The 18,634-nt window shown below is 41.5% G+C and overlaps 1 protein-coding gene across 1 annotated transcript in view; it reads left to right on the top strand.

The window, feature by feature from the left end:
• Positions 1-16,682, top strand: part of pacs2 (phosphofurin acidic cluster sorting protein 2) — a 49,599-nt gene extending 32,917 nt beyond the window's left edge. Inside the window, exons 5-24 of the mRNA XM_071896782.2 lie at positions 35-197; positions 520-593; positions 1,309-1,389; positions 2,533-2,592; positions 2,727-2,878; positions 3,777-3,867; positions 4,452-4,511; positions 4,948-5,072; positions 5,534-5,666; positions 6,305-6,409; positions 6,615-6,721; positions 6,835-6,989; positions 7,553-7,663; positions 8,116-8,224; positions 12,295-12,337; positions 12,497-12,539; positions 13,464-13,599; positions 14,463-14,683; positions 15,300-15,413; positions 16,550-16,682. Coding sequence (XP_071752883.1) covers positions 35-197; positions 520-593; positions 1,309-1,389; positions 2,533-2,592; positions 2,727-2,878; positions 3,777-3,867; positions 4,452-4,511; positions 4,948-5,072; positions 5,534-5,666; positions 6,305-6,409; positions 6,615-6,721; positions 6,835-6,989; positions 7,553-7,663; positions 8,116-8,224; positions 12,295-12,337; positions 12,497-12,539; positions 13,464-13,599; positions 14,463-14,683; positions 15,300-15,413; positions 16,550-16,668 — 2,202 coding nt within the window. The 3' untranslated portion in view covers positions 16,669-16,682. The remainder of the gene's footprint in view (positions 1-34; positions 198-519; positions 594-1,308; positions 1,390-2,532; positions 2,593-2,726; positions 2,879-3,776; positions 3,868-4,451; positions 4,512-4,947; positions 5,073-5,533; positions 5,667-6,304; positions 6,410-6,614; positions 6,722-6,834; positions 6,990-7,552; positions 7,664-8,115; positions 8,225-12,294; positions 12,338-12,496; positions 12,540-13,463; positions 13,600-14,462; positions 14,684-15,299; positions 15,414-16,549) is intronic.
• The last annotated feature ends 1,952 nt before the right edge of the window (positions 16,683-18,634 follow it).

Here is an 18,634-nt window from a genome sequence, read left to right as displayed (position 1 = left end):
TCTCTCTCTCTCTCTCTCCACCCGCCTCCCCCAGGTGATGCAGCACCCCACAGAGGGGGGGCAGGTTCTGCCTCTGTGCAGCAACCAGAAAGACATGCTGGGCAAGGTGGCAGAGATCTGGATCTTCTCCTTGTCCAGTCAGCCGATAGACCACGAGGAGGCGGCCCTGCAGGGGGGGCAGAAGATCAAATGCACTGGTACGCTTTCCCTCCGCACCGCTCTCATCTCACTGAGGTCAAAACAGCAGGACGCCTTCGTAATCACCCGATACGAGCAGGGATCACAGGGTTCAACACAGCTCTTTTTCTCTCTAATTGCACAGGAAAGAAATCAAAGTCGAGTGTCATAGAGTGTTGTGAATATATATATTCACAACACTATATAGGTATATATTAAATACCGTACATCATGTTCTATTTAGAACCAGGCTGCACGCCAAATCTAAAAGGTGCACTGAAATATGTATGAAGTGTCTCTTGATCTGCTTGCTAGTAGGTTAATGCCTCTCCTCTGCCTCAGATAACTACTCAGAGGAGGAGTACGAGAGCTTCTCCTCGGAGCAGGAGGCCAGCGATGACGCCGTGCAGGGCCAGGTGAGTTGGCATGGAAACTGGTGAGGCAAACTGCCTGTTGAGGGGCGTGAGGCGCGGCACCGCACATCACTTGCACACCATCCTGGTCTGTGGCAGGCTGGTTCACATTAAAGCACTTCTCGACAGGCTTGGGGTTAGAACATACTGTATGTGTTTGTGCTGCAGAAAATCAGAAGTAGAGCCAATTAATTCACAAGTATAATAAATGTACAGGAGTTCATATTGGTGACATTGGTGCTGAAACGTATTAAAAGCGTACAGATTTGCCATAACGAGGGTTTAGAGCGAAAGGGGTGTAAGTGACAGTTTCCTAATTTTATAGTTTATCGCAGAGCAAAACCAAAACTTTAAATGTTTGCACCTTTTTATTCAAAACATGACATAAGCTATTAACTAAATTTAATCTAGGGTTTTCACTTGAGTCTTTTGGGTTTTTTTTCCACTTTATTTTGATTTTATTTACGCTTAAAAATGTGTTCTTCTGACCACCAGATAGAGCTCAAGAAGAACTTTCCAATGATATATAACACTCATTTCCTGCCAAAATGTCACTTATACCCCTTTTGCACCAAACCCTTCGATATACACTAAGGGCAACAGGGCCTCACATACATTATAAAGGGATAGTGCAAGACATACAGTTGATAGTAGATTATACATGTGTCTCTTATTTATGGGAGGCTGTGATTTAACTTTTAGCTTTCCTTGCGTTCAGGATCTCGAGGATGACGAGTACGACGTGCGAAAGCCAAAGAAGCAGAGGAGGTCGATTGTCAGGACCGCCTCCATCACCAGAGTAAGACACCAGAGCGACATCTGACCCCATTCAACTAACGTATAAGAAAAGCCTTTTGGTGTATGCTTCTGTCAAAAGCACCTTATAATACCATGAGTGTATAGTTTTTTTAGGATGAGAAACAAACCTCTAACTATGACAGTGTGTATATCAGTTTGTCGAGCCTGATATACACAGGAAAAATACCCACATAGTGACTCTTGCTCCTGGTAAACTTTACTTCCCTTAGCTTAGTATGGACTTAGTATGGAAATTTGGGATACACAATTTTGTTTTAAAACCATTTGCATACACTGTTTTGTGTGTCTCGCATCCAACTGCATTCACCGTGGTTTGTGACCTGAATCTAATTCGACAATGATAGTTGGATATGTTTCTCAAATATTTGAAAATATATAATAGCAGCTTGTCTTAAGTTTATTTTGCAGGTAATGCTTCCAACTCCATCTTGAAGAAATTAAAGAGAATACACACCGAATCTTGCTTGACACTTTACTGGTGCAGAGTAAAGAAAAGGTTACTATGAGCAAGACTGAGTGTGCAGGTGTTCATTTTCCTTTGCTCAGCTTTGACTTTCTTTTTTTTTTACTCTGCACTTGAGATATATAGCAGTATATGGGATCGGCATTAAAGTATTTTCTGCATCCAAATGAATTTGCATTGTTTTGTAGTCGAGCGTAGCTGAAACACATTCAGCCATTGCAGTGGAAAATGCTTCTCAAACATTATTATGATAACCGCCTCATTTAGTTTATTTTGTTGGTAATGCTCCTATTATTGTGGGTAATCAGGTGCCTAATAAGTAATGAGCTCAAATGAGTCACATTTAAATATGTTTTTGCCCATGGCTGTAATGGTTATTATGAAGCTCAGCGAGCAGAAGCAGGAGATGAATGTGCCGGAAAGCAGATGAGGCATGATGTTGCTTGATTATTGATTTACATGAGCACACACTGGGTGAATCGATATCCAGCCAACACTGCAAACGTATCTACCACCGGTAAAATTACTGAAACGGAGGTGCCTCTGCTCAGCCATGGCTGTAGCTGCTCTCCCTGTATTGGATTGCTGAGAGCACTACAGTAAATCACAGCCCGTTCACAAACTGACGAGTGCTTGTGTTTTTATTCTCCTCTCTTTTAGCAGCAGAACTTTAAGCAGCGAGTGGTGGCTCTTCTGAAGCGGTTCAGAGTATCAGATGAGGTGGGTGTTTCTGTCGGTACTGTCGGTCGGGGAATTAGATTTTCCTGTGCCTTTAGTGAGGATTTATTCAGCCTCTAACGATTTGTGTGTGTGTGTGTGTGTGTGTGTGTGTGTGTGTGTGTGTGTGTGTGAAGGTGCTGGACTCGGAGCAGGACCCTGCGGAGCCGCCTCCTGAGGTGGAGGAGGACCTGGACCTGGAGAGTCTGGACTTTGAGAACCCCAGCGACAGCGGGCCGGAGCTGGATGACGATGACAGCGTCCTCAGCACACCAAAACCCAAACTCAAGTGAGGCGGCGTCTGTGTTGCTGAAGCACCTGGTAGCTCTAGGGTTCGACTGATAAGGGGTTTTTTTGTAGGCCGATACTGATGTTTTTTGGATTGAAGCTGCTGATAAACGATATTTTGTGCTGATATGCTGAAAATGTGACCATTTTCATGCCAAAAAATTACAAGGATTCAGTGTTTCCCCCAAAAATTTTTATTCTTTCCAAGCTAGAAAAGCCTCTGAAACAGCAATTAGATCATGGGACGATAAAACTCTCCACTGAAAGCCAGACTAATGAAATTCTTGAAGGTGGTTAGCAGATCCTTCAGGCAGGATGAGGCAGATTTCATTGCAGGTTTTACAGGCCAACACCCTTGAAGCTGTTTAATAAAATCCTCACCTCCGTCATATCAGCAGTAGGCAACACTGGCTGGCCGATACCTGATTGTTATTGAAATAAATAGAATGAAAAGAATGAAAAGAATATATCTGCAAACTGATATATCAGTATAACCCTGGTTTGCACACCACTTTTTAGGACAAATGGTTGTTTTTTTTAACACATTTTTTGCTTTTATTAGTATACAATGCACAGTGACGGAAAACTTTGCTTATATAGAAACTGCAGATACCAAATTACATATAAAATGCAGATTAAAAGGCAGTGATCCATTTCAAAATTGGACTATGATATAAATGCCGGTCCTATCAAGGCCTAAAATCAAAGATTGATGATGGTAGAGTTTAGGATGCCTGGCTTGCTTTTGGGAAGGAATAGTGAACAACTCAGAGTGTGAGTGGGATGCCAACATATAACGCAGCATATACTGTGTCACTAAAAGTCACTAGTGAAGTAAAGGTGGTTTGAGTTGCCTTTGGTGCTTTTGCTTCTATCTAAACCATTTGTCTCTGTTCCAGGCCATATTTCGAGGGCCTCTCCCTCTCCAGCTCCCAAACTGAGATCGGCAGCATCCACAGCAGCCGGAGCCACAGGGAGCCGCCCAGCCCGGTGAGACTGAACTTGACAGTGAATTACACTGTAATAAATATAGTAAATTATACTATTCAACTCCAGCAGGGATGCCTTTTCTTCAGCATGTTTTTGGACATTCAACTCCTATCCATTTCAAATTAGATTTACTTGCTTTTTTTGTGTTCCTGGTCACATCCCTGCTTCAGATCCCTGCTTCTTTTACTCTTATTTAAACAAACAAGGTTACTAAGAACAGAGCAAAACAGCTGGGGGCCGACCAGCATAACCACAGTATTGCACTGGAAGCCGCTGAGCAGCTCCACCGGGGCAGAAGGCCGCTAATTGCCTTGCTTAAGGGCTCACTGACATCAATTATTGAAGCAAACGAGAGCAGAACTCATTCACTCCCCCCCACTCACATTTTGCCATCAGTCTGCAGGTTTAAACCAGAGGTATTCTGTTCACAAGTTTGTTTATCAAACTGTAGGGTTTCTGTTGAACCGAGCGTCCATTGCACAATGTTTTGCAATACAATGCTTTATTTTCTGTGAAATAAAAAGTTCCTTAACACCACCAGAACCACATAACGTTTATTATTTCTTTCACCACTCTCGCTCCAGATTGACCCAGACAAAGCCAAGTGCGGTGGGGCTGACAACGTGTCTGATAATGTCTCCTTTGTGAGTATTAACTCCTCAAGCTGCCTGATCTGTATGTGCACACACGGGTTTTGATACAGGTCGAGAATTTGAGTAAAAGCATGGAAAATGTGATCACTTCCAAGTTTAAAAGTTCAAGAATTGCACCAAAACGGTTGCACTGTTCCCCTACACATGACTTTACATTCTATGTAGTTGTAGATCCACGGTCACTTCACATATTGTGATATTTGCTGTTGTGAAAAATACATTTCAGCTTATAGAGGTCAAGTTTACGCTCATAATACCCAGCTACAATTAGGATAAATTCTAGTGAATACCAACCAAGTCCAGTTAAGACATTACAGTCTGTAAAAGTATGGCAGTCTGAAATGGAAAATGTCTAAAAATATATATTATTGTCAGCTCTTAACTGCTGAATCCTGATGCTGTTTTCTCTCTGTGTGTTTTCCCCCAGGAGCAGCCGGAGGCGGTGACTCCCACCACAGAGCTGGAGATGGACAACATGGACACATTTTTAGAGCGGCTGCCCCCGAGCGGCAAGATGACCAAGACCGAGTCCCTCATCATTTCATCCAATAGGTAAAAATAAAACAAATACAATCCATTACCATTTCGTCAAAGCATTAGGTTCAGTCCACTCTCCCACTGATGCCTTCTGTTCTCCTCTATATGGGGATGAAGTGGAGGGTAAACCCACCAAAACTCAGTTTACGCACTGTTATATTTGCAGAATAGAGTTTACTCACATGTTTTAGGCTGACATAAATCTTTATAATGTACATTTATAGTGTTCATCATGATAAGAAGTATCAGAATGTTGTAAGTTACATGAGGATAGGGTCTTTTTAAGGGGAAAAAGTATAAATTAGGCTAGTGTCTTTCTGAAAATGTAATTGATTTTGTTGATATTGGTGGATATTTCCCTTATGATGATCAACACCTGCAGTTTACACTCCTTTTTATTTAATACTACACATCACTGGCTCTACTTCTAACAGTCCAGTCCTCCATCTTCACTTCCTCGTCGTCTGTCATTTCAGGCAGGAACCTAAACTGGCTGGAAGGCGAGGCCGGAGCACGTCGCTGAAGGAGCGGCAGCCCAGCAGGCCGCAGAACGAGAGGGCCAACAGCCTGGACAACGAGCGCTCCCTGGACACACGCTGCCACCTACAGGTAGGAGGAGAGAACTGCAGCCCAAAAACAATCGCTATACCAAAAACATTACACTTAAGCTGTTCTGTGCTGCTTAATAAATCTCTGCCACAGAGCTACAACGCAGTAATGACTCAGTTGTATTCACAGTTTGTGTACCACCAAATGGATTTCATTGACACTAAACTTTAACGTCTATGAACTTTTAGAATGTGAGCCAAGGTGAGGAAGAGAAACTGAGAACTGCTTGAGGGTATGAGTACTTTGGGAAACCGGTCCAGATGAAGTCTATAGATCAGAGTGGGTTGAGATGGGCTGTGGGTTTATACTGTGTTGGAAATAACATGTTACCTGCTTTGTTCCTTTAACTGGAAGCCCTAACTTTTGCCTCTTTACAAACCATGATGTTTGGATTATAAATCTTAATTTCTGTAAAAATAATTGAGTCATTTCAAGTTTTTACTTCCCAAGGTCTTGGAAGATTAACTGTAGGACGCTTTTATCCAAAGCACCTTACAGTAACCATGGCAGCGTTAGTGCCTTGCTCTACCCACTGAGCTACACAGGACCATGAAGTCAGTCACAGCGCTGAGGAAATCCAAATCAAACCTTATCAGAGCCCACATTCTCTATGTTTTTATTTTATTTTACCTCCCCAGATCCCAAGGAAGACTGTGTACGACCAGCTAAACCACATCCTGGTGTCTGACGACCACCTTCCTGACAGCATCATCCTCATCAACACGTCAGACTGGCAGGGCCAGGTAGGAAAAACCAGCAGGAGCCTGAAATATCTCCCACTCTCCACACCTTTTCCTTCTTTAATGCCTGCCTTTCAAAATTCCTTTGAAGGGATCAGAGTATGAGTTTTTATCCAAAATGAGACGTCCACCATTTGAAAAAAGTGACACAGACTCTTAAGAATTGATTTTTCCAGCTCATCCATCCTTTCTTTTCTCTTCCTCTCAGTATCTTTCAGATATCCTGCAAAACCACCATCTGCCTGTGGTCTGCACCTGCACTACAGCCGACATCCAGGCTGCGTTCAACACCATCGTCTCGCGCATCCAGAGATTGTGAGTCTGCCTCTCACATACTGCTTTTGTTTCTCTGCTGAATATGTAGAGTTTACTGTGTGAAGTCTCCGTCTGTGACACTCTGTAAGTTGTCTCCTTGTTTTCTCCCCTAGTTGTAACTGTAACTCCCAGACGCCCATCCCCATAAAGATAGCGGTGGCCGGGGCGCAGCACTACCTCAGTGCCGTCCTGAGGCTTTTTGTGGACCACCTTTCCCACAAGACCCCTGACTGGCTGGGCTACATGAGGTTCCTTATCATCCCTCTAGGTTAGTGACATCCTGGGGTTAATGCTGCTGTTATGTATGTTCATTTTTAAACATCCATGTATCATTGTCAGATGAAGTGTGATACCTTGGTGTAATTATCGTAAACAAATGAGACCATGGTTGAGACGATTGGTAGCTTCTATTTCACACCAGTGGTATCGTTGGTGCTAGTGTTTCTCAAAATTAAGACTACATTTCCCATAATCCCCGTTGCTTCCTGACCCCTCTCCCCCTCCCTGGCTTCGCTGAAGAGGATAAACATGTTGGAAGTGATTTTTCCGTCTGCCTTTCACTCTTTCCACCATTGCAAAAAAACTCTGTAGCTCTGTTTGCTCTGGAAGAACAGCACCCTCTTCCTGTTTTGTGCCGTAAAGCAATCCAGCAGATTTCTCTAAAAAAAATACAAAAATAATGCAGAGTAGAGGTCGGTAGAGGCTGCCAGTCTCAGCAATAGTCTCATTTGTTTACTGTATTGACACTAATGTCTCAAAATGAACGTGGTCATGATTTATTGATGTTAAAACCTTCTCAGATCTTGAATGTGTCTCTTTGATTGCATTCAGGAACCCATCCAGTCTCCAAATATCTCGGCACTATTGACTATCGATACAACAGTTTATTCCAAGATGCTGCTTGGAGGGATCTGTTTCACAAGCCGGAGGCCCCGGTCGTTGGTAGGTTATTATATTGTATTTACTGGTGACAGGCGTTCAGCATACATACTTACCTGTATCACACACACATTTATCTGTAGTTTAAAAGAGAGTCATTATAGAGCATCTACAATCAGCGGCTAAAGTAGTGGGAAAGTCGAGGAAAACTGGTCATTTTTGCTGCAGGCGAATTTAGATTTAAGATTGAAAGATGAATATGAGGCAACTCTACCTCGATTATATAAGTCACTGACTACATATGCAGCTACACAGACAATAATACTCAAAGAAGAACAGTAATTACATTCTGTGTTCGAATCCGGCCCAGGACCTTCGCATGTCATCCCCCTCTCTCTCTCTCCCAGTCTTTCCTGTCTCTCTAAACTTTGAACTTTCTAACAAAGGCAAAAATGCCCCAAAAATAATCTTTAAAAAAACAAAACAAAGAATAGTAATTCCTCTGTCCTGTGCAGTCCAGGAGAACCCAGACGTGGTGTCGAGGGTAACACAATACATGGTGGGGGCCAACGGAGCTCACCAGCTCCCCATCGCAGAGGCCATGCTCACCTATAAACAGAAGAGGTGAGTTTACTTCAGGACTTCTCTCCTCATTTAGTATTTCACACTGATCGTTATTATCAGTTGCACAGAAGTGGGACTTAAAATGTGTTAAAATATGAACTACCATGGAAACGGTTGAATTTAGCGTAATCTTAAGGTTTCATCTAACAAATGCGTCTAATGCAGAGCTTTCACCTGTTTTTCAAAAGGGGATTGAACACACTGAGTAAAAGATAAGATCGTATTTTTCTCTGCTACAAACCAATTTTCAAACTTCTTCCCAGTTTTTCTGCACGTTCACCTTAACTCCATAAACAGTCAACATGTTACACCGGCTGCCTTTACATGAGCTGGCTGTATTGACAAATTCAAGCAAAATTACTTCTTGAAAAAGCCAACAAAGAGCACAGAAAAAAAATCAGTCTTGCATTCATATTTTCAGACTAATGAAACCAAAATAAAATTTGTCGCAACCCTCGTCAGGTTAGATGTTCATAAAACTGCAATTATTGTAACAATCCTCGCTTTAAAGGATTAGTTTGGTCAGAAATCTTTATGTTTTCCACCTGTGTGTTTTAATTCCCTTGTGAAAAACCGTCCAGGTGAAAGTTTCTCCTCACTAATGTTGTGGAGGTTGTGTGTTTTTTGTGGGACTGGGGTATCTGACGTGTGGGAGTCTGTCTTCTAAACATCACTGTCTTTCCATCAGTGTGTGTGTGTGTGTGTGAATAACATGTTTTTCTTTTGTTTATTTTTTCTTTTCTTTCTTTGAAGGAAAAAGAGCTTTCATTTTGATTTTGCAGTAAGGTATTGTGGTCGCTTGAGTCTGTTTCACACTTCGCCCGGTGATTCATGCGCTTTCTGTGTTGAAACCATTTCCCCTCGACCTTCGCAGCCTGAGCTGGAGCTTGCCACTTTAACAGCTGCCTAGTAACACACACTCACACGCACTCACACTCACACACACAGAAGGTTTTCTCCATTAACAGCCTCAGCCATAAACTTTCTAGATAAGATGTAACTCTGTCACCCAGGTCACGGCTCTCACGGTTATTTGTTGCTAAGATCAGAAGCACACTATAAGATTTCTTGAATTAATTAAATCTACTCTAGTCAAGATATTTATGTAAAGACACACCTGTCTTATCAGCCTAAACAGCTGCAGTAGAGAAGAGCGTCCCATCCATAATTGAGACGGCATAGATTCGCCCCTTTTTGCTCAAATTAAATTCTGGTGTCACTTAAGGACACGTCTCCACCCACAGGAAGTGAGGGATTCAAGCTTAGGTGTGAAATAGAAAAAAATGTCTCCTAAACAGCAGCAAGTGAGCGCTCAGCAACATTAGATCTTTTCCTCTCTCCTCTCTTTGGTTTCCTTTGATATAAAGCATCGCAGACTGTCCAGGTTGGTAGACATGAGCGTGTTGTGTGCAGGTTAAGGAATTCTGGGTATTGAAGTTCAAATTTTTCAAACAGTTGCCTTTCGCTGCCATTTGGAGCCACCAGCTGCAAAGTTATCTCACACAGCTTTAAACACCAAAGCTCCAATCCTAGGCAGGTGTTCAACATCAAACAACTCCAACTGGACATTTTATTGGAAGTTTTTCCCCATATGTTCTCAATTTGTGTGTGGCAGCATCAACAGCAGCAGCTAAATCTGGTCAAAAAAAACCTGTGGTGTGTTTCCACACTCAGGTCTAAAATCCCGTGGATATTTCATAAATCGAGTCGTCTCTCAAGATTTATTATTCCTGGCAGCTGTGAAAGAATTTCTTGAACAAAGAAGAAAGATACAGTTCTCAGTTTTTACACGACACACTCCTCATTGATAAGATATGAGAGTCCTGGCTGATAAAGTGGCAGGAGGCCAGCTGCAGCCGGCTCTGTCCTCCCTCCTCTGGACCCTTTCTCCTGTTTCTTCCTCCTTGCTGTGTCCTGTCCATGATCTCCATGTGCTTTGGGCCATCCATGTCTGTCTGCTATTGTGTAGTAAAGTGTAGGAAACCCGCACACCATCAGCAACATGAGGATGAGGGTTTTCTTATGTGAGACACACATCTATTTAATGTCAAAGCTCAAAGTGTCAGTGCAACAAACGTTTTGGACAAGAGACCAGCTTCAGTGATGCAATGAAAGAAGCCCAAACCAGGAACTAAGTACCTAAATCACAGGTCAGTTCAATCCAATCAGTGTCTGCTATTGTCAACATCAAACCAATCAGGATTGAGTTTAGCATATTCAGTACTACTGGGCCTGTTTCCACTCTCATTTTTAAAAAAAAGTAATAACAGAGGTGGGGACTCACAATTTTAATTGATTGAGACTTGACTTGATGCATGAAGAGAAGACTTGAGACTTGACTTGACTTGTACTTTGATGACTTGAAAAGGTTTCTAAAGTCTTGACAAAAGATCTTGTGTTTGTGTAAATGACTTAGATTGAAAGTGATGAGATTTGTTCCACCAGATGACTGAATTTAAATTCTGTTTTCTGAATTTGTATGGAATGATTGAATTTATTGAAGTTGAAACTGATTATAGAAATCAAACTTGATTTGTTCTGACTTGACTTGGTGTTCTAAATTTAGACTTGAGACTTGACTTCAGACTTGTGCCTCAAGACTTGAGACTTACTTGAGACATGAGCAAAGTTGACTTGGTCACACCTCTGGTAAAAACTGACTGAAACTACCAAAGTGCTGTAAAAAGGAAGGAACAAAACATTAACTATTGACTATAACAAAGGGAAAGCTTGCATTGCTAGCTCCATTAAGGCCCAGAACGAAATGGCACAGAACTATGTAATATCAGTTTTATTACGCATTTTGTATTGCACAACAATACAAATGTACATAAGAATAAAGATAATAGTAATACTGTCTAGAGACTACTGTTGACAGATTCAGTTAGATTTATCCCGTCTGAAAAGTGCATGTGTAATGTCCATAGCTCTACTGTCCATTTACATGGATTGATATGCATGTACATGTTCTATCTGACTACATCTCACATTTAAGCAAATATATTAATCAAACATGTAGACAAAAGTCATGCGTTTTTGCCATTATCCATCCTTGCAAGGCGATGATGATGAACATACGTCACTTACATACCAGGCAGACATTTGGCTTTCTCTCTCTGGCTGCTCTGAAACTGATTTCAGCAGGGATTGTGTTGTGTTGGAAAAAAAAAAAACTGGCCTTGACTGCATACTGTACCTACTATAGACTGTCTTCTCTCTCTTTCTTTCTCCCCTTCCTGTGTAGTCTCTCTGTTTCTTCCCTGGGGGGGCGATGGCAGGTTTCTTCAAGGCAAGAGCAACAACCTTTTACGTCATCAAATGTGTAGAAAAACCTAGAAATAGTTCCTTCCATTCAGGCTATTTTTCTGGTCCGCATCGGGAAAATAGTTCGGAAAACGGCTTATAGGTGTAGTGATGCACTACCGCTCACAGGTAGTGCATTGACCCTCAGGGGTTTGGGATCTAGGTTGCTGCTCTTCCTTCCCGCTGCTTTGTCTCATCATCTACTTCTACTTTATAAGCAGTTGAGCTGTTCCTCTTATGGACTTGCTGCCTCCTGAATGCCGTTCATTCTGACTTGTTTGGTAGACGGCCTCTCTGCAATGGTGGGATGGCTTTGGTGGAGGCCAGGAACCGGCCGATAGCTTGCATGTTTTGCTCCCTGCTTCCCCAGCTACAATCTGAAGCTCCCAGTTGGGATATCACTCTCTTTAGTGGTGGATTTCAGTGAAAGCCTGGCATGCTCTGTTGACCATGTTTTAGTCGTTATAACTCTGCATTCTTTCGATGCAATGAAAAACTACTTCCAGATGTCAAGCATTGGAAATCAATCAAATAGCCAAGTTACTAACCGTAGATCTCAATGTTACTAACCATAGTTTCTCTGAATTACAATCTTTTGCTATTCACAGAAACTAGTAGTTTTGGAAATGCTTCTGGGAGATAGTCCCTTTAGTCTACATTTAGATTTTTAACCTGTACCAACATGTAGAATAGCTTTCTTTTTTATCAAGACATGTTTATTGTTTTCTTGCCTCCTCTCTGTTTTGGGCTCCACTGCCACTCCACAGCCCCGATGAGGACTCATGTCAGAAATTCATCCCTTTCATTGGGGTAAGGAACCAGTTCTTTCCCTGACTTAACCCTTAATGGTCACTGTACGTTGGTTTCGTCTCGGTCCTGCTTGTCTTTTGTCTTTGCGTTTGACATAACAGTTTGAATTGCCTGATTCTTGTGGTGATAATCCTTTACCCTCTGCTTTGAATTTTCCAGATGGTGAAAGTTGGCATCGTGGAGCAGACATCTGCAACGTCAGGCAAGGAATCAGTTTGGCTTGTACATGGGTGGTTGAAATTTTAAGGAAAAAATTATAATTTCTGAAATAGTTGTTTTTGCATAATTTGCATTCCATGTCAGTCTACCCCAGAGAGTCTTAAAGCTGCACTAGCCAACTTTGCACATTGGCAGCTCCAAACAGCAGTGAGAAGTAACTGTTTGGAAAATATGAACTTCAATACCCAGAAATCCTCTAACATGACGTCAGTAAACTGCACAAAGCACACTCATGTTTACCAATCCGGCCAGTCTATGATGCTTTATATGAAGAAAGAACGAGAAAGGCAAAAGATCTAACGTTGGTGAGTCCAGCTTTCTCTGCACGGAGCGCCGCTCACTGCTGTTTAGGAGACAGTTTGGTTTTCACTCTTAAGTTTTGATTCATCACTTTCTATGGGTGAAGCAGTGTCCATACCTGACACCAGAACAGGGGTCTTAATTAGGGAGTATGGGATGCTGTCCCCCCACTTTGTGCTTTAGGTGGATTAGACAGGTGTATTTTTACATACAAATCTTGGCTACTGCAGCTTTAACTCTACAAACTATACTTAAACATAAGTATTTAACCTTACGAAAATATCATTTTTACCTTATTTATAGTTACAAGTACATGGTAAGTGCTGTAGTCGACTGAACCAATTAGCATCCCATTTCCTTAATTTGTGAAAAGATTATGATTTGCAAATTTTATGAAGTGACTGCTGGTGTGAAAGTAAAACTCTTTGAATATTATTGAAGTTATGATCCACCTTAATCCCTTAACTTCCAACATGGTAGAGTTTTAGGAGAGATAATCATCTTTATTGTTTAAATGATGAGCAATGAACATCGGGTAACGTTTTTCTTTGACTAAAATTGATACGTAGAGTTTTGAGATGAACTGTGGAACTGTTTTGTCCTTCAGGAGACTCTGATGATGCAGCACCCATGGGCTCACTGCTGCTCTCCTCCACTCCTCCCCAAGTGTCACCTGCATTCAAAGAAGCGTCGCCCACCCCTCCCTCCTCTCCCTCCGTCAACACCGGTCTCAGCGCTTACAGGTATAAAGTGAAGCCTGATAAACCGGAAATCCAGCAAAATTGACTCCTAGGTTGTTGTTCTGCAAAGATTTGGATATTTCCTAAAAAAAAATTGAAAAGGAAGATTTTTTTTTCCAGTTTTATAAATTTTGAGTTATGAGGTGTCAAGATCAAGGATAAGACAATCCTATGACATCATCAAACTGTGTTCCTAGAGAGAGTTGAAAGAGATTTTAATCGGAACGCCACTTTCCTTTTCTTTCATTAAACATCTAGAATTCGGAAAAACGTGTGGTAGATATTCAAATCACAATAAAAAATAGAATTTTGAGAGCATCTTGATTCCATAATTTGACATATCTCCGGTTGAAACAGGATGTTGGACTGTTCAAAAGTGGATGATGGTGTAAACTGATGGGACAGCAGTATCTGTTAGGGAGAGAAAGGCAGTTTTATATGATGGGAGAGGCGGAGGGGGGATTATTAAAAAATCTGTGATATTATTGGTTGGAATTTTTATGTACACTTCCTGGTACGTGATGAAGGAACCACTAAAAATACATAATATTCCAGGAAGGAAAAGTAAAAAAAAAACATTTATTTTCTAGTGTATAAAAATACTAGAACATAAAACAAATTGTACATTCTTTGGCATATATTGTTAAATCGAATTAGCTAACAAGGTCAAAAAGTCATATTTCATTTAATTGTGACTTTAATATATGGAAATGGGAACATGACACTCCATGCATTTCCATCATTGCTTTGACCATCATTCCTCCCATTCTCAGATTTAGCTTCTTGTACTCTTATATGTGTGAGAAAAATTCTCAATATATATTATATTCTCGATATCCTTCTCACCGACTGTCTGTCTTCTGCAGTTCTGGTGGCCAGGTGGAGCTGATGGGGCTGCAGGTGGACTACTGGGTGGCTCCGACGGAAAGGAAGAAAGACATGGAGAAGCGGGACTCCTCCTCCAAAAACACTCTGAAGTGCACCTTCCGCTCGCTGCAGGTCAGCCGGCTGCCGCTGGGGGGCGCGGAGGGGGGAACCCTGCCCACCATGTCCATGACGGTGGTGACCAAGGAGAAGAATAAGAAGGGTGAGCTGTGGTGACAGCGACAGTCCAGCAGTGTTCGTACAAGCGGACGGATGCGTCCATGTTTCTCTGGATTTGGGGTCATCATTGGCTGTTATTTCAGTGTGATGTTATTGTCCGATCACACCAGAATAGAGAGAATATAGAGTTAACCCCCCATATTTCCATCTCAGCCTTCTCCCAAACTATTGAAGTTAACAGGACCATCTTTTATAGCTCCAAAAATAGCATAAAATGTCCATCAAATTTCTCCTAATAGCTTGTGCGGCACAATCCAAGTGTTTTATAGCCAAATCGTTTGGCTACAAAACACTTGGACCCTGGATCCAAAAGGCAAAATGCCAAAATACTCTCTTTGAAAAAAGTCTACGTAATCTGGATCCGTTCATGCCATAATATAGAGATCAGAAAGAAATGTAGAAGAATAACACATCACAGTGAATTTCAGGCCTGGAGCAAACATCTCATAAAACCCAATCTTCCACAATCAGATCTCAAAAAATTGCACTGAAATAACACACGTCCTTTGTCATACCTACAGCATCTGAGACCAGAAAGTTTCCGAACCCCTCTTTTTTTTTTACTCACAGCTTGTGTCTCTGTCATTCCCTTCTGCCAGTCATGTTCCTGCCAAAAAAGAGCAAAGACAAGGAGGTGGAGTCGAAGAGTCAAGTGATCGAGGGCATCAGCCGGCTCATCTGCACTGCCAAGCACCAGCAGACCATGCTGAGAGGTAATGTTCTCCACGGACGTCCCGCCCAGCCGTGTCCTCGCCACCTGACAGCACAGACGCTTTCAGAGGAACCTCGCATGTCTTTTTGGGTTTGGGTATTGTCTGCTGTGTTTTCCTGCTTATTAGCGCCTGGCATGGAAAAGATGGCAGAATTAATAGACAGTGGAATTGGAGGGCTGGGAAGGGGGAGAAGGGACTGTGGGAAACATGATATCTCACCATGGGTCGGATTTTGATGAAACATGGAGGGATGATGCATTTTGGCTCCATGTTCTGGCGTTTAAAAAATTACACTGATTGAGATGAGATGAGATAACATAAGATTGCACTTCATTGATCCCCTGGGGGAAATTCAGGTGCCACCCACAGCAGCAATTGGTGGAACAATGCCAAGGAAGTCAAGTACAGGACAGGTAATAAAAAAAGAGGTAATAAAATAAAAGAATACAGGATAGGTAATGTACATGAATATAAAACTGTAAGTGACAGAGGAAATAAATGCAAATAATAAATGCAGGTTTGGGTGAGTCAGGTAAGGCCTAATGGGGGCGCTGTAATTAATGGTAAAACTTTTTTTTTTAACTCAAATGTGTTATCTCACACAACGCTGGTCCCATTTTGATGAATCTTGGCGGTATGATGAATTTTGGCGCTGTGTTCTGGTGTTTAAAAATACAACACTGATGATCCTGATGGAGGACCTATAATTAAAGGTAATAAGGTCTACCTTTGAAAGGCCTTAACTCCTACATTTTAAGTCAGAATGACACATAACTGTCTACATACATCCAGCTATCCTTATAAATTACACCGATTGGCCTAATGGGTGCGCTATAATTAAAGGTAAAAAATGTAATTAACTCAAATGTGACATCTCAGACTGGTTTTGATGAAACTTGGAGGGATGATGCATTTTGGCACTGTGCTCTAATGTTTAAAAAATGTACGCTGTAATTAAAAAATTCACTGGTCCGATTTTGCTGAAATTCGGAGGGATGATGCGTCTTGTTACTGATTGGCCCAAGGGGTGCCTGCATCATTCGTGGGGGACGACTTGTTGCTCCGGATAAGAGTGTCAGCACTGAAAATAAAGTGTAATAAATGTAAAGTGAATGTTTGTTTTCTCCCTCCTGCAGTGCTGATTGACGGCGTCGAGTGGAACGACGTCAAGTTTTTCCAGCTGGCGGCACAGTGGTCCTCACACGTCAAACACTTCCCTATAGGGATCTTCGGACACACAAAAGGCCCGTACTAGTGGCACTAAGAGACTGAAACACTGAGGACAACTCTCCCCTCCCTCCCCTCCCCCTTGTGCCAACAGCTTTTAACCCCCCCCACACCCCACTTTGTCCCTGCACACTTCCATTCTGCTGTCTTAATTTAAGCTCCTGCTCCCCCCCCCCCCCCCACCCACCCACCCCGTTGTGTTTGTCTGATGATTTTATCTTTTTCTTTTTTTTGCGTGTTTTTTTAATTTTCTATTTATGTAAAATCTTCTCGAGGCAAGGCTGCCAAGGGAATATTTCTTTACTTGGCTTTTTAAAAGAAAAATCCTGCTGATGTTTTATAGACTTTTGAGAAAAAATACAAACAGAAACCTAATGAAATAATAATTAGAAAAGACTTCTAACTTCTAACATACGAGTGCCCAGGCTTCCCCCCCCTTATCATCGCTGATATTTTTTATTTGGTGAGGTTGGTTTTAAACACTTGGCCAGCACAATTTATCAAGAATATAAAAAAAAAAACCAAAGGCCGTTCCCTTGGAATAATGAACAAAGTGGAAGAGGTCATCATCTTGTTTTCTAACTATGGAGAGTCGGTTTTGAATTCTCAGCTTCAGTGACTGTTGCCGACTCCAGAAGCCTCGTCTCAACCCCGAAGAAAAAAAACAAAAACGGCCCTGACCTTTGACCCTCTGCACTCAGTGGAAGAAGTCTGAAATGTGCAATAGACTGTATACTATGTGAATGCAATTCAGAACTGAACTTCTACATAATAACCTGGCACTGTTAGTAGATGACACATCGCTCTTATTTCTGCGTTTCACTCTAACCTTCTCTCTCCTCTCCTCTCTACTTTCTCCTCCTTATCTCTCTCTGTAACTCTCCAGTTGCACCCTGGCTCAATATTTGAAGAGTTTCGCTCCAAAATGAGATACACAATTTGAAAAAAAGAAAAAGAAAACACCTACTCTTACAAAATGATTGATAGCACAAAATGAAAACAACTTCTAGTACTTTTTAAATGATAGTACGTAACTTAAGCTCTTGGTGGATAAAATGCAAATAATTTTACAGAGTGAATCCTCTGTATTAGCATAAATGATGAGCTTGAGGAAATGTGTTTTTTCTAAAATGGATATTTTGGAATAGAGCTCTTCATTTCTCAACTCCACACTCCTCCCAACACACTCCATATCTTTTGCAAATAGCAAACAGTACTTTTGCCAAAGGAATACTCATCAATTGCAGCTCACTCATTACCTGCGTGGTATTATAGTTGACTTCATTATGTAGAGGTGAATGTATTGAAGGTACCTTAATGTAAAGCACTTTTAAATGTTTGTCCATTATAGATTAGTATTTTAAACTTGCCCCAGGAACCTGATACCATTAGCTGCGGTTCACAGAGGCACATAGACAGACACTGTAATCTGCCATATATCTGAGCTGACCGGCAGCGCAAACAGTTCATATGCAATCCGAACCGTGCATCTGGATCACTTCAGTGCTGTGTAATAAATATCACTTTACGCTCAGTGTGACAGGCCCAATTGGACTATTTAGATTTTATTCTAATGTTCTGAAAGGTTAGCCTAGAATGTGTAGAAATGTGATGTTAACTTTTCAAAAAAACGACTTTCATGTTGCATCAGTAGATTTTTGTTCCATCTTTAGTTGACTCTTTAGCATCAAACTAAAAAAAACTGATAAAGTATTTTGCTTATGAATTGTTCTTTCAGTATAGCAGTTTCATCATAACCTTCGCCAATTTCTTGATAAGTGCCTAAATTGCTTAATTTTGACAAATCAATATAAATCTGCCCCTGGCTAATATGGTGCTGAGTCTGGTCTGACAACAACAAAGTAACTCGATACAGTGCTTTGATATTGCAATAGAAACATCGACAGTCAGGCCTGTTCATTCATACCTTGCTAAAAAAAACAAAAAGGGCCCTGCACATCAGTGAGAGAGAAAGCTCATGCTCTGCCCAGTTG

This window comes from Centroberyx gerrardi, chromosome 17, assembly GCF_048128805.1.
Source record: "Centroberyx gerrardi isolate f3 chromosome 17, fCenGer3.hap1.cur.20231027, whole genome shotgun sequence".
NCBI classification, from domain to species: domain Eukaryota; kingdom Metazoa; phylum Chordata; class Actinopteri; order Beryciformes; family Berycidae; genus Centroberyx; species Centroberyx gerrardi.
Note: the sequence above shows the minus strand (reverse complement) of the source record. Positions and strands in the feature narration are given on the sequence as shown.